We start from the raw sequence: 16,161 nt of genomic DNA, 5'->3' as shown, positions 1-16,161 counted from the left end.
AGTGGTGGAGGAAGGTGGAGGTGTAGAGAGATCAGCTGTGTCCTGATGATCAGACAGGTTGAAACAGCACCATCAGCTGATGGGTGGAGAGGATCTGACTGGGCCGTGTTACTGGGAGGTGGAGTGGAGAAGAGAGGTTCATCAAGCAGTGACCACTACCTTGTCCAAATCACTTGTCTTTGTCTTTTTCAATTCCACCGGTGCCACTAGTGTCCTCCTTCTCTGCAGTAGCCCAGGGATCAAATCTGTGGCCCTTTGCAGCATTTAGTCCCCCTCCTCTCTGCCCGTTTCAGCTATTCTGTCCATTAAAGTCACGAAAAAGGCCCAAAAATTATTTTGAAAACAGAAACCTTGATTCCAAGGGTGCATTGTAAGAAGTAAATGAAGGACAAAATAAATTACTCATGGAAGCACAAAGAAAAAGGATTTCTCTCTGTGGTTTTCCTTTTCTAACGTGTTCTAAAAGAGTATTATTGTCATGTCATGTTGTTTGAAAGTCTTTTAAAATGTGCCATCTTAACAGGGCTCCACGTCTTGACTCACACGCTAAAAACAATTCAGATCACAATAGTGCACTGATGCCTTTGCCTGCATGTTGCTGCTTTATTGAAATAAAATAACAGAACTTTTACTCATATAACATGAGGTTGTTCGCTGAAGAGAGACAAAGGACTCAGCCCCAACCTTCTCTCACAGCTTATCATCATCTGCTTAATCATATTTATTTTGACAATATTGTTTCAACAGAAAACGGCTGCAACAACTGTATAGGGTTGTTTGTTGTTTTTTTATTTGGTATATTGCAGCATTTAAACATCAGAGCTCATGTTGCACCAGACACCACTCTTATACACAGAGTTTGTTGTCATAGTAAACATGAAGGCTCAGATAGTAATCAGCTTAGAAAAAGTTTGAAAATGGTATTTTGTTGCAACATTGACTTTTACCACTTGGTGGAGGCCTTTTCTGTGTGAAGAGATGTAGTTACAGTCTCCAGAGCTGGTGTTTGTTACAAGATTGTGTGTGACAGACAGTATACAGTAGACCTGCAGCTCTGTGGTTGGTAAACGCTGCACAACACAGTGTTTTCCTCCAAGTAATCCTAAAATGTCAACCAGCCAGTCAGACAGGAGTCCCTGAACAGATGCTTCAGTTACTTTAAATGCATTCATAAAAAAGACAAAGACTTTAAGTCAAACAACCCCACACACCCCACGCAGATACATAAAACGGTTGATTTTTGCAAACAGCTTCCTGTTTTAGACGCTTTTCCAACAGTAACAGTTAACTGTAACACAAACTTATGGCTTTTAGTGTGTTGTAACCTTTCTTGTGGATTACATGCAACTTTCAAGCAAGCCAGAAGCCTGTTTAATGATTTCACAATTGTACTTCTTCTCCCGAGTATGACCAGACACCCTGAGCACTGAGGATGAAGAGGGATGAAGAGTTGTATTACTCCTTTAACTGTGCCACCAAGATGCGCAGTCTATCCATCAGCACTGCAGAAGAGAGACAGACAGACACATTATAGGCATCATTCCTTGTTATATACTTTTCACAATTTGCCACATCACAGAATGTAAATGTGTCTTTCATTGTGAATTAATAACTGTTTATGTTTGTGTATTCAACTTTTTTATTTCTTATGCTTAATCGGAAATTATGGAAAAAGTGTACACTGAAACATTTGTAAGGCAGATACAGTATCTAAATATAACGTTCTAAAAGTAATATATGGTTGATGTTGTATCCTCCCCGTTTCATGTAAGTAATGGTGTTCTCCAAGGTGTATATGAATGATTAATCAAAATAATTCAATTGGTGTCATACAGGCTGATTTCGGTTGATATCGATTTAAATAATAATAATAATAATAATAATAATAATAATAATTATTATAATAATTCATTTAATTTATATAGCGCTTTTCAAGGACCCAAAGTCGCTTACAGAGATAGGAACACAGATAGCAAACAGAGATAATACACAAATAGCAAACAAAGATAACAAAACACAAAGCACGACAGGGAACAATTTATATCACAATATAAATCAAATCACTATTTCTATCAGGCTGAGAGGTTCATCTTTACTCCTGAGTGAGAAGTGAAGACACCACATATTTAATTTTGGTTTAAATATTGGTAATTTCTTCTGTCAGAAGTTGAACATGACAAATGCACTACAACATTATACAACTGTATTTCAAATAAATAAAATAGGCATATAATATAATAACATCTTAAATCTGACCAATCAGAAAAACATTTGTCATTGTCATCATTTGTGATGTCACTGGTTGTTTTAGGGGGGACAGCATCACATGCTGGGGTCTGGGACTGTGAAGTCTTGCATTGTGCGTGCTCTAGAGGATGGCACTGCTTCAGATGGTAAAACGATTAGTGGTATTACCTGAACATGTTTTCAGCATAGTTTGCACTGCAATAATTATCTTTATTGTTTTATCACCTGACCCTACAGCCATGTGTACAGCTCACCTGTGGTGCAGCTGCAGGAAACGTAGTATAAGGAGGCTAAATGATACAGTGATGATGCTTCAGGTTCCCAGATGGCACAGTGTCAGTCAACTTTTTGTGTCCTCTGGTGTTTGTACATGTGAGGCTCTTTTAAGACATCTGATGTATAATTTTATGTGTATCACAGAGGCTTCAACCAGCCTGAGGAAGAGAAGCTCTCGACAGGCATCCTGTCTGAGAAAACACGCACCAGATAGTCTACTTATCTTTTATCTACTTGTCTCGTTTATCTTGTTTTTTTGTTTTATTTCTCTCTTTTCATTTCTATGGAACCTCTGTCAGTCTGAAATAAAGTAATTGTAACTCACCTCCAGCAGATGGTCTCTGGAAGCTCTCATAGGCCCGACAGGCATTGATCAGATCCCCCAGTGGTTTGGGACAGTCTTCAGGGAGCGGTTCCTGAAACTTCTCTTCAAACACTTTCTGCTGGATATCCTTATCCGAACAACCTGGAAAAAAGTGAGAACACATTATGAACAGAAATACAGGGGGCGAAATGTACAGACTGCAGAGCTCGTAGTTCCCCCTCGTTTGCCTGTCAGTGTATATACGTTATGTATGCTTGCAGCCTCAAGCCCACACAGAGTTAACTACACAAACTCGGGTTAATGATTAAGCAGTGGTCTTTGTAATTTTAATTTTAAGTAGGACTCACTTTAGTGATGAGTGAAATCCATAAAAAATAGAAAAAATAATTCAAAAAAGAGCTGAAGGTAACAATTACATGTTTAGCTCCAGTCAGGCTGAATGAAGGTGTGATCACCTGATTCCTTTTACATGTTTCATATATGAAGATTAACTTTGTATGCCACACTGAGTTTAAGTAAAGGTGCTATTTGTTAAGAAAAGTAGATTTTTGAGTCTCATTCCCAAGTTGTCAAATAGTGACGCTCTGGTTAATTAGGATTGAGACTGAGAGAAAAACTTTTCACACAAATAGCACCTTTAATGCAGGTTTAGTACCATCTGTAACCTCTGTCAATTTGATCCTCATTCTAATCTTTGGTGTTTATTGTTTGTGTAAATGTTGGATTTTTGCTGATGGCTCCCACATGAAAGAGAGTGAACCGCTCTCATTGGGCCTTCCTGTATAAATAAATGTTAAATTAATTCATGTACTTGTATTTATTATGGTTTAAAAAATACTGTCAAACAGAAAACAAGAGTTCTTGCAAAAAAAAAACATGATAAAACAAGCTAGTCGATGTTAAATCAAGTCACTCAGAGTCCAGTTTAAACTACGTGACTTCACGCTGGCAACGGCCGCTGTTCTGTGTAAAAGAGGAAACTTTTCACAGCTGCCTGAAGTCTGAACAGAAAGTTTAGAGCTGGATGTTGATCTCTGTGTTGTGCAGTTACACACCTGCAAAAGGCTTCTCACAGGTTGCAATTTCCCACAGGACGATTCCAAAGCTGAAAGACAACAATAAATGAGGAACGTTTATTTTATTCTACTGAATTTCCCCTCCAATAAAAAATGTGACACTGCGAAGGATGAGCACAGTTTGACACTAAAAGGCTGTTTTCACATTGATCTGCTGAAGGAGGAAAGTTCCTCCGTTCTCAACAGTTGAGGGCTTTTTGCTTCAGCATTGTTAGGGGAGGGACTTGCAGAAGATGTTAATTGCCTTTTACCAATAGTGCTGACTGTGCATTATCCCCCACAGAGCTACTGGTGTGTTGATTCTGACCGGATGAACATTTCTCAGTGAAAATAGGTGGACTGAGAGAAGACGGTGGAGGAAATATAGTACAGAGGAGTTTTTCTTGCTGGGTTTGGCTCTTGGCTCTAAGGGGCAAAAAAGGAACACTAACTGCACAACTAACCAAGCTTACAACCTTACAGCAGCTATATTAGCTACATTTACCTTTAATTTCAGAGACAAAACCACCGGTATCTATCCATCATGAGACTATATCCTCTTGGTACTGTAACCATAAAAATCTTTTCTTCAAAATATGATCCAGTTTCAGCGAAACCAGTTAGTGGTTGGCTGTCAACGTTGTTGGGTCTGTCAGCGAACATCATGGTATTACATGGCCCATGTCACAGGCGCAGACATTAGGATCTTGTTGGCTGTCTGCTGTACTCTTTGTGGTGTGTTCAAGTGCAGTTTTGGAGACCTACGCCCTTGTGTAATTTGTAAACATTTTTTATTTATATAATTTTCCAAGAAGTCGGAAGCTAAAATATAATTACAAACACTTTTGTGTGTTCTTTGTTGACACTGGCATGTAAAGATGAGTTAAAGCAAAATGAATGTGATACACACATTACACACTATATTAATGAAAAGTCTTGGCTACACATATGGTTCTTAATAGTAATGATTCATAAATTATTTACTGACACTATAAACCTTTAATAAGAAGAACGTAAGGGTTGCTAGGTTGGTGTTCTTACAGCAGGACTCAGACTTTTGTCATTGGGAAACCCCCTCAGATTAACTGTTTGACTGTCTGGAAAACGGCTGCAGAGCATCTGGACCCAAAACGATTGATTAGCGACTTGATAGCATTAACAACTGCAAACCTGATGTAACATTTCTTTGAATTCCTTTGAGGTTTGTTGCGTTTCATAACAACCAACCTGATTGTACATTTAAAGAATTGAAACCAAAGAGCATTTATGACACTGAACATCATTTTGAACAGCAGATGAAGTCATGCATTGGCAATTGCTCATATGGGTGATATGGGCAGCCGCCCAGGGCAGTATTTGTGGAGGGGTGGCATCAGTGCCCGCCAAAAAAAAAATTAAAAGTGAGCAGACAGTCGCCTACACTAACCGCCTCTGAGCTTATCTCTTCTCGGCAGATCAGCCCCGGTGCTGACCCATACCAGCTGCCTTAAATTTGTTTGCATTAATTTCATCCGGTTTTTGCTCTTTTATTCATGAAGTTTACGTGTCATGCAAGCTAGAACCGCCACTGAAGTCGTGGTTTATTTCTGACCTGTACATCTCCCACTCCTTGCTGTAGCAGGGGTTGATGTCCTTGATGACCTCAGGAGGGCAGTAGCACAGAGGGCTGATCTCTTGGTCCTTCTTCGAATTCTTTGCTGAGTGGTTTTTCAGGGACGTCTCAGTTTTCGCCAGCTCAAAACCTCCCAGCTGATCAAAAGTAAAACAATAACGTCAAGATTTCATTCCTATTCACCAAATCCTGCCACTCGATGGACTGTGAGTGCTCCCAGCATGCATTGCTCTCAGTACCTTGACTGTGTAATCTTTAGCCACGAGGAACTTGCAGCTGTTGATGGATCCATGAACCTTGGATTTTTCCTCTGTCTGGTGCAGCCTGAGAGGCAACAGTGATAATCATGATTATAGTTTCTTCTGCCATGAACAATCAATCATGGAGATCATTTTAATATCACTTTAATATTTTTGACTCTCAAAGTGCCAAAAATGCATTTTTACATTCATCAGCAATGTCTCTTCCCAGAAATCATGACCCGGTTACTCAAGATAATCCACATACCTTGCTGTGAGCAGTTTCATAGAGGAACTATTGTCTTTCTGTATCACCGCGCACAAGGAAGCATTGCTTAGCTAACTAAGCTAAGTAAGCAAGCTAATGTTGCAGGTCAGCTGAGGAGAACTATTTTCCTTCTGCTGAGCTACAACAACATCTCACTGAGCAGAAGGAAGAGGCTCGTGATCCTGACAGTGCAAAACATTTGAATGACGCCTCTCTAGTAGATGCACGCTACCCTCTGTGCAGTTATATGGGGAAAAATATTTCCAACATGAGACTGCTCACATCGAGGCCTGTGATTATCTTGAGTAACCCGGTCATGATATCTGGAGAGAGACATTACTGTTGGGGTTTTTCCAATGTCATCAAGTTTCATTGTTTCGGAGAGAAGGCAGACATCTCAGTGACCGGTATCTCCACAACACAAGACTAAACATTCTGGAGAAACATCACCACAGTCTGTCCCTTGAACAGAGCAAACACAAACACACTCTTCTATCTGGAAACTGTACAGTAGCTTCATAATATAAATCAATGTCACAATTTAAATCACACATACTGTGACGAGGATTTTAATCTCATCGCCCACGCCTGAAATTTACCAATCAATACTGAATGATCAGGCGCCCTTCCTCTCTGTATTTCATAATTTGTCATACATCATTTACATTTTTCAATGAACCAGACATGTAAATAATCACCGGCATGACTCACCGGTAGAGTCCTTTTGCTGCGTCCAGACACATACAAGCTTTCCTGGTCCAGGACAGTGCCTTGCAGGAGTCCAGGACCTGACGGAGACTTCCCCTCTCACAGTACTCCATGACAACGAGGAACTGAGATCTGGGTCCTACAGGCAGTCACAAGGCCACATCACGTCACTCTCATTGGAAAGGTGGATTGTTCCTGATACTCTGATAATTCTGGTGCTGCAGTTCACTCACCCTCCTCCTGGACACAGATGCCAAACATTCGCAGGATGTTGGGCGACTCAAACCGCTTCATGGTTTCAGTTTCCTTTTTGAAAACAGACTTAATCGCCCTGCACACAAACGATGTGTTTACATTCACACGGGAAGTCACACAAGAAGACACAAGGCTAAGTGCAAAATGAAGATTGACCTCAACATTTAACTCGCAGTGACGGAAAAAAGAATCAGATCTTTACTGAAGTATGAAAGTATAAATACCACAGTGTATAAATACTCCTGCATTAAAAATATAACTTAAAATTACAAAAGTATACAAATCAAAAAGTATTAATTATGCAGAAAGGCCCATTTCATTATATTATTGGATTATAATTATTGTTGCATTAATGTGTTTGACATTTTCATGTTAATTTAAGTTACTTTATACTTGCTTGTGAATTAAATCATAATTATAAACCATAAATATTAAGTCACAAATTATTCATAGATTATATTTTATAGTGTTATTATCAACCTTTACTAAACTTATCAAACGAATGTACTGAAGTAAAAAGTACAATATTCACCTCTAAATTGTACTGTGGGTTAAAGTAGCAGAATATAGTACTGTTTTACTTCGTTTATATGTGGACCCTGTCACCTTTCTAGCTTCAAACAATGTTCTGGGACCTTCATTTCCTCTGAGAACAGCTTGTTTATTCACTTATGGTAAAAAGTTTGTGTTACAACCTCATAAATATTGTAAATATTAAGATTTTAAGTTTGAATTTCTTCTCCAAAATTTCATACTGTAGTGCTTCTTTAAATAAACCAGATTAAAACATCTTAACATTTATAAGAGGTCAGAATCATTTTCTTCAGCATTGTTTCAGGAGAAACAAAGTGACTAACTGTCAAAATGTTAAAGATTTTTGGGCAGTTTGAGACACGAGCGGCAAAGTTCTGTTCGAACAGAAGCTGTTTGTATGACTTGTCATCCGACCTTGTTGGAAAGCAAAAATAGGACATCCAGCAGCTTGAATGTGACAGTAAACTACATCAGGACTGTTGGTCAAACTCTGTCTCCCTCATCTTTTGGACATCAGATGCTGCACTGGATTGTTATTTAATGCAGGTGAGTTAGTGTTATTTATGTAACCCAATGTAAAGCATGCAACAACAAAAAGTTCCTGTATTTTAATTTGCTGTCCTGAAATGTGGCACACACCCTGAGCTGGTGTTAAGGTCAGTGTATCTCTTGATGGCCACCTGGAAGCCGTTGTACTCTCCTCTGTAGACCTCTGAGGTCGATGTTGTCATGAAGGGCTCTTTGGGAAGTTCGTACTTGAGCTCTTCTGGATTGATCTCCTTGATGCCTTCATCAGTGACTCTCGGATTATTCACTGTAAAAACAAATGAGCACAAGTTATCTTTTAGTTTCATGTCACTGTTGTCGTGACACTTTTTATACTGTATATCAGATTATTCAAATTTGATATAAACAGTTGCTTATTTCCACATCCATCAGTTACATGGTGAACTCCTGAGAGACGGATGCTAAATGCTTCAGCCTGTTCATACCTGTTTTATCATCAGTTCTCATTCACACCTAGAATAAATGTGCCCACGTGTAATCACTGAATAAAAATAAACCCACCAGGTCAACATCTACTTCCACTTCTACAGCTCACAGTGATGCATTTCCAGTAATATCTGAGTGTGGTATACATGTGGCATATATAAGTGTTCTGATGTACTCACTGATCTCCAAGAATTTTTGCATGATTTGCACGGTGGTTTTGAGTTCTTCAAATGCTTTCTGTTGGCACTCCAAGTGTTCGATGAGCACTGAGGAACAAACAAACACAGATGAAACAAAAGCAACCAAACACTTAATCCTGGCAGCTCCTGCTGGCACCGACACAACGCACATCTCAGTCGCGTTTGCTGACAGTCAGAGCGCTAAAGTTCCTCTGACTCATTCCTGTTGTCTTTCCTGCCTCGACTCAATAGTGAAGTGAAGGTCAGGTAAATTATGGGGAAGCTGATTTCAGAAATGGTGTTTGTGTGACATTCTTGCATTTGACAGAATTTATGTCTTGCGGTATATCTGTTTGATCGATCAAATAATAACTGAAACCTCAATCAATTGTATTTATAATAAATGCACCATCCTGTTTTTAAATCGTACATGTAACTTCTACTACAATGAGACTCTCTATCAAAACTTAACAGGAGTTGCTGAGCAGCTGCTCAGATCCAGACCTTCTGGAGGAATAAACACCTGGAGTCACATCAGATTCTGTTCTGATCTGGAGACGTTTACTGACGGGAGGAGAGCTCAGAGATGACTTTGTAATCTTTGGTATTAAAAAGGTGATTTATCTTCACTCCTGTTGATCAGCCTGACTGCAGCAGTGATCCGAAGGTGACCTCCATCATCGGGTGTTCTGTTCTGTACTGACTGCTGACTGGAGCTGGAGGGGAAATGGAGTTTACTTCATGAATGTAACGTTACAGAGAGGAGGCAGAGAACCAGGACCAGAACCAGAGTCTCTGCTGAGTGCTGACTTCACTCAGAGGCTACACAGCTCAACATCATATAAAACAAAGCTCTGGTCTTTGTCATGCAGAATTATATCTTTCAATCTTGCTTTTAATTAGCAATGTGTGATGCTGCAAACTGTTCCTCACTACTCAGTAGTCTGCAGCTTGTTCATGAAGTTTGGAATTGACGTGATAAGAACTCCACTCAAGACCCCAAAGCTCCTCTTGTTGGAATGGAAAAGACATCAGAACTACAGCTTCTAGCTTGTAAACAGCTTTGATTTCAACATCCAAATTGTAAATGTGACCTGACAGCTCAGTCGCTGGAATAACACATTGGCATTGTACATTTTTTGCCAACAATGGATACATTAAATCTCTACCTTTTATTGTATCAACATTTCTACAGTAAGTTTTATACATTTATTATAGGGAGGAGGATGGTCAGTGGTGAGGTCATACCTATAGGAAAGATGGCTGCTCAGCAAGAGACCACTGTTCAAGACTACTTTAAAACACAGGTCATTTTAATGAGATGTCAGGACTTTTTCCAGTGCCTAAACAATGTTGTCAAGTTGAAACGTGCAGAATCATGAAGTTTCTGAACACTCACAGATCCTCAGCTCCTTTTCGTCCTCCCTCCTGTCGTCCTCGTCTTGTCGCTCTCTGGTGGCCTGTTCAAACACCTTGAACAGCAGGTTCCCCTGCTCCACCTGCAGGGCTCCAGACAGGACCTGGAAGGCGTCGTTGAGACGCTCATTCAAACTGTTGAAGTCATCCCCATAGCTGCTGGATTTAAAGGTGCGCTCGATCCAACTGGCCGTAGTAAATTTCATGATGAGCTCCTGGGCTGATTCCAGAGTGAATGAGAGTTCCTTGAGAGCTTTTTCTATGTTGGCAGATGTCTGTGCCTGCACTCTCTGTTTGATGGACCCCACCAGATCCTCCAGGGCTTTGACTCGCTCAGAAACACGCCGACAGCGCTTCTTGTTGGTATTCACAGTCTCCACCAGGGTGTAGATCTGTGAGGCGATGGACAGGATGGACTGTATGAGGTCCATGACCAGCTGAGGGCACAGACAGGCAAATAAAGTTGGAGTTGTGGTGGAAGAATCTCTCATATCAGTGAGGTGCAATATGTAATAATTCAAGGAGGAAATATTCAGTAGATTAACAAAAAATAGCAACACAAACAGTTTTGATGTGATAACATTTGTGTATTGTGTTGCAGAGAAATGCTAAAGAGCGAGTAGTTTTTCACATTTTAAAATGAGTCTCTAGCTGCTTCAGTTGTTTAGCAGAATGCTGCAACTCTGTTTTGCTGGGAAGCTCCAGAAATGTTTTGTGGACTATGACACTTCAACTGACTTTATCAACATGGAGGGAGGAGAAGATGACTGAGTTTTAATTATTGGCCGAACAAACCGACTCCACAGCAGGAACTGAAACTTTTCTGATGTGTGATCCGACTGCGGATGTTTAGCTCTGAGACGATGGGTACATCAGCAGACTGACTCTGGTGTCTCATTCTGTTTATCAGCATCAGCTGTGAAGCCTCACAAAAAGACTCGTTTTTCCTCTCAGAAACAGTTGGTTTTGAGAAATACAATTATTTTGCGAATTTGTGTCATATTACAAATGTATTACTGACATTTAGAATCTTTAAGACTGAAATGAGACCAGACATAATGTTGATAATTGTCTTAAAACAACAGCACTGCTACAAATAGCAGATTCCTCTTCATCGTGTTTGCAGCCCTTCAGATAAAGCGCTGAATCGGTCCTTCTTCTACGACCTAAGCAGGTAGTTTTAATGTTATTGCTGATTGGTATATGGTCTGATGTCTCTGCTGTGCTCACTTGATCATCTTTGTTAAACTAAATGTTCCCAACTGTGTCGGACTCACCACTGGTCTGTCTTCAGTCTGTGGCCCAACAGGTGAACTATGTCAAACTAACATGATGGACAAGTGTTTTAAATATGAAAGCATTCAAACATGTAGTTTAGATGAGATGACACTTTGAAATAACATCATGAAAAAAATAATTCAGTTCTAAGTTAGCTACATGACGCAGCAGCAGTTATTGTAAATAAACATTGTGACTGGTTATAACTTGCCTCTGGATCAGTGCCACTACCACAGTAAAATGTTGTAAGAACAGGAAGGATTCAAACCGACAATGTGGCTCTTCTAAGAAGAATTTCCCAGTAACTCTTGACAGATTTCGAAGTGAAAGAAATCGTGAATAACTGTTGTCAGGACAGGCCAGATCAGGTACTCTGTTATCAGCAGCTCTGTACTGAACTGTGACATGAAGCTCATGTTCTGTGAAGTTAACTGCAGACAAGATTTCCCACAGGAACGTCTCCTCAGGTCCAGTCAGGGAGGCCTGTAGTGCTGAGCTGAGTCACAGTCCATCACTCGCATCCAAACAGACCTTCTGACTGTTTTTTAATTGAGTTATATCTCCTCCTCCTGATGATATAAAGTCCTCCTCAGGTGAAGTGTCGTAGTTAACAAGACATTTCTGGAGCTTCACAGTAAAACAGAGTTGCAGCATTCTGCTAAACAACTGACGTAGCTGGAGACTTGATTTAAAATGTGAAAAACTACAAAATAAACACACAATTAAAGTCTCCAGAAGCCCCGTCATCACAAACTGATTAGAAAATATGTTTTTTAGACTCTTTTTCGAGCTGAAATCTTCACTGTAGCTGTGAAGCTTTAAAGATTATCACTCAATGTCTGAAGTGATGCACAAGCTTAGCTGCACGTCTAAGGTTAATTTAACATTTTCTAAATCAATATGGGATTTCAGAGCTTGTGCAGACTTGGATTATAGAGATGAGCTGTGTGGAGCCTTTTTGTTCTCTTCTTTTAGTGGTTTTTCACATTTTAAAACAAGTCTCCAGCTGCTTCAGTTGTTTAGCAGAATGCTGCAACTCTGTTTTGCTGTGAAGCTCCAGAAATGTTCTGTGGACTACGACACTTCACCTGACTTTATCAACATGGAGGGATGAGAAGATGACTGAGTTTTAATTCTTGGCTGAACAAACCAACTCCACAGCAGGAACTGAAACTTTTCTGATGTGACAGATTGTTTGTTGGTAACTTATGATTACAAACCAACTGTGTATGTTTAGCTCTGAGACGACAGGTACGTCAGCAGTCTGACTTTGGTGTCTCATTCTGTTTATCAGCATCAGCTGTGAAGCCTCACAAAAAGATGCTCAACATTGAGATCTGACTTGTTTTTCCTCTCAGAAACTGAAAATGTGAATACATTCAAACAGTTGGCTTTGAGAAATACAATTATTTTGCGAATTTGTGTCATAATACAAATGTATTACTGACATTTAAGGATCTTTAAGACTGAAATGAGACCCGACATAATGTTGATAATTGTCTTAAAACAACAGCACTGCTACAAATAGCAGATTCCTCTTCATCGTGTTTGCAGCCCTTCAGATAAAGCGCTGAATTGGTCCTTCTTCTACGACCTAAGCAGGTAGTTTTAATGTTATTGCTGATTGGTATATGGTCTGATGTCTCTGCTGTGCTCACTTGATCATCTTTGTTAAACTAAATGTTCCCAACTGTGTCGGACTCACCACTGATCTGTCTTCAGTCTGTGGCCCAACAGGTGAGCTATGTCAAACTAACATGATGGACAAGTGTTTTGAATATATGAAAGCATCCAAACATGTAGTTTAGATGAGATGACACTTTGAAATAACATCATGAAAAAAATAATTCAGTTCTAAGTTAGCTACATGACGCAGCAGCAGTTATTGTAAATAAACATTGTGACTGGTTATAACTTGCCTCTGGATCAGTGCCACTACCACAGTAAAATGTTGTAAGAACAGGAAGGATTCAAACAGACAATGTGGCTCTTCTAAGAAGAATTTCCCAGTAACTCTTGACAGATTTCGAAGTGAAAGAAATTGTGAATAACTGTTGTCAGGACAGGCCAGGACAGGTCCACTGTTATCAGCAGCTCTGTACTGAACTGTGACATGAAGCTCATGTTCTGTGAAGTTAACTGCAGACAAGATTTCCCACAGGAACGTCTCCTCAGGTCCAGTCAGGGAGGCCTGTAGTGCTGAGCTGAGTCACAGTCCATAACTCGCATCCAAACAGACCTTCTGACTGTTTTTTAATTGAGTTATATCTCCTCCTCCTGATGATATAATGTCAGGTGAAGTGTCGTATTCAACAAGACATTTCTGGAGCTTCACAGTAAAACAGAGTTGCAGCATTCTGCTAAACAACTGACGTAGCTGGAGACTTGATTTAAAATGTGAAAAACTACAAAATAAACACACAATTAAAGTCTCCAGAAGCTCCAACATCACAAACTGATTAGAAAATATGTTTTTTAGACTCAGTATTGATTCAGTATTCGTCCGACCCGAGAAGACATTTGTGGACTAAATACTTGGCATAGATGAAAGATGACTATGGTTAGGCTGACACTCGCGTTGTGTGCTCTCGGGCTCATTATGATATGAAGACTTCCCCATCGTCACTTCTGGCTGAACAAACCAACTCCACAGCAGGAACTGAAACTTTTCTGATGTGACAGATTGTTTGTTGGTAACTTATGATACCAAACCAACTGTGGATGTTTAGCTCTGAGACGATGGGTACATCAGCAGACTGACTCTGGTGTCTCATTCTGTTTATCAGCATCAGCTGTGAAGCCTCACAAAAAGATGCTCAACATTGAGATCTGACTCGTTTTTCCTCTCAGAAACTGAAAATGTGAATATATTAAAACAGTTGACTTAAATAAATACTATCATTTTTCAAATTTGTGTCACAATACAATTGTATTACTGACATTTAAGGATCTGTAAGACTGAAACTAAACCAGACATAATGTCGATAGTTGTCTTAGAACAACAGTACGGTTACAAATAGCAGATTCCTCTTCATCGTGTTTTAGGCCCTTCAAATAAAGTGCTGAATTGGTCCTTCTTCTACGACCTAAGAGAGGACCTCCTGGTTTCTCAAATGAACACTTGAGGCTCCAAAAGCGAGTTGATCCCAAAACAGCCCATGTTCAAATACAGACATTAACATGTTTACAACCTGGTACTCACAACTGTTTTCATCTCTTTACCTGAATTATCTCTTTTTTGCTTTTTTTGTATAAAACTCACTCATTTCAATTATAATAAGGCTCAAAGTTATGTATAACTTCGAGTGACAGGCAGCCACAAGCTGTCTGCTGGGCTTCACCTCGCGGCTGTATTTGTGCTGTTGATGCCTTTAGGATGAGTTTAATCCAGATATCAGACACATAATATCTTTTAGACTGAAGTGGAGGGACAAAGGCCTGTGTTTTGGATTAAAGAGCGACTCTGTTAGCGTTAATCAACAGACAGCTGCTGGATTAAAATCTGGATTTATCTTCACTCTCATCTGCCACAGCCACAAAGGTGACAAAATCCATTGTAATTGTTGTATAACAATACATGTAAAATCGGGCAGGACGGCGACAGAAGGTACCACCCACTCCGAGCAGTTCAATGTTTATGACAATAAATTAAAAATAGATGATGCCTAAGTAAACTGAAGGGCTGGTTTTATTTGTGGGGTCACAAAGATATTTGGTTAATACACGGGATTTCACAACCACATCACTGCTGATTATATGTTATTTATCAGCATTACAGACAGACCAGTGCAACACTTTATTTAAAAAGGGCCACAATTATGATGAAGTCATGAAAAAGTCATGCTGAAGTGATCAGGACAACATGTGAGAGAAATCATGATGATTTAAACGCCTGAGTCATTGCATTTATTAACATATTGATCCTGAAGTCAGACATGAGACACTACAAATACATGTACTTTATGAGGTCATGCTTCTTCATGCATGTAGTCCTGATAATTAATGTGCATCAGCATAAATCCAAGTACTGAATTAAATTTAGTATTAATTAACGTCTCTTCTGCAGTTTTTTATTTAAAGCCACATTTATAGACAACAATATGTGTTGATTTCTTGTTTGTAAATCCTAAACTTCTCAGACACATACGATTTGATCTTCTGTTTAATATTTGTTAAATCTGTTGTTTTTTATTGATATGAGCAGGTGAACTCCTCCAAGACACGGGAGGTTAATTATCGCTCTCTGTTGCCCTGCAGGGAACACCATGCCTTTGTCTTGCTCTCACTTTTCACACATCAAACCTCAAGATGCGTCACTGAGTTAAACATTTTTCTTTGCAGAACTGCAAACCAATGTTACAGTAAAGCCTGTTGTAAAGAGATATGAGCTGTGGTGTGGAACCTGCAGCAGACTCACAAACAGAGCAGTTTACTGTGGACTTGAAGAAAGAAGAAACATAAAGATGACTCACCTGTGATGGATGTCAATGAAGCTTCTTGTCTGAACTGAATAACTGATGTTATATGTCCTTTGTTTGTGCTGAGCAAAAATGTAACTGGCTGTACTCTCTCAGCTCCTCCTCCCTCTGCTGCTAACTGCTCCCTCTTCCTCTCCTTCCCCCCACTGAGTGTTAGTCATGCTCTGCTAACACACCCAGTTTCTTATCCTTGAAGCAGAAGCATAACTCACCGCTGGACTGAAAAGTGCAGAGCAGATCAGATACGGAGGATAAATTCTATTGATGATCTGTCAGGATCTATGTGAAACTCCATCGT

The 16,161-nt window shown here is 39.7% G+C and overlaps 1 protein-coding gene across 1 annotated transcript; it reads right to left on the bottom strand.

Annotated features, from left to right (window-relative positions):
• Positions 1-571: 571 nt before the first annotated feature.
• LOC115587229 (mixed lineage kinase domain-like protein) lies at positions 572-15,961 on the bottom strand. The gene is made up of 11 exons (XM_030426934.1): positions 15,858-15,961; positions 10,091-10,544; positions 8,692-8,778; positions 8,159-8,333; positions 6,964-7,061; positions 6,734-6,869; positions 5,755-5,839; positions 5,495-5,652; positions 3,904-3,953; positions 2,849-2,989; positions 572-1,502 (listed from the first exon to the last, which is right to left on the bottom strand). The coding sequence occupies exons 2-11, from the start codon at positions 10,536-10,538 to the stop codon at positions 1,456-1,458; spliced, it is 1,425 nt and encodes a 474-aa protein (XP_030282794.1). The 5' UTR covers positions 10,539-10,544; positions 15,858-15,961; the 3' UTR covers positions 572-1,455.
• Between the last annotated feature and the right edge of the window lie 200 nt (positions 15,962-16,161).

Source organism: Sparus aurata, chromosome 8 (genome assembly GCF_900880675.1).
Source record: "Sparus aurata chromosome 8, fSpaAur1.1, whole genome shotgun sequence".
Taxonomy (NCBI): Eukaryota; Metazoa; Chordata; class Actinopteri; order Spariformes; family Sparidae; genus Sparus; species Sparus aurata.
This window is presented reverse-complemented; position numbering and strand designations above follow the sequence as displayed.

What these genes read in the sequence shown, in the direction of transcription:
- LOC115587229 (XM_030426934.1), bottom strand. Translation starts at nt 10,538, where the DNA reads ATGGACCTCATACAGTCCATCCTGTCCATCGCCTCACAGATCTACACC. An exon ending in GCAGCAAAAGGACTCTACCG is followed by an intron (nt 5,840 to 6,733) that starts GTGAGTCATGCC and finishes GTTGCCTCTCAG; the next exon opens with GCTGCACCAGACAGAGGAAA. An exon ending in CCAGAGACCATCTGCTGGAG is followed by an intron (nt 1,503 to 2,848) that starts GTGAGTTACAAT and finishes TCTCTTCTGCAG; the next exon opens with TGCTGATGGATAGACTGCGC.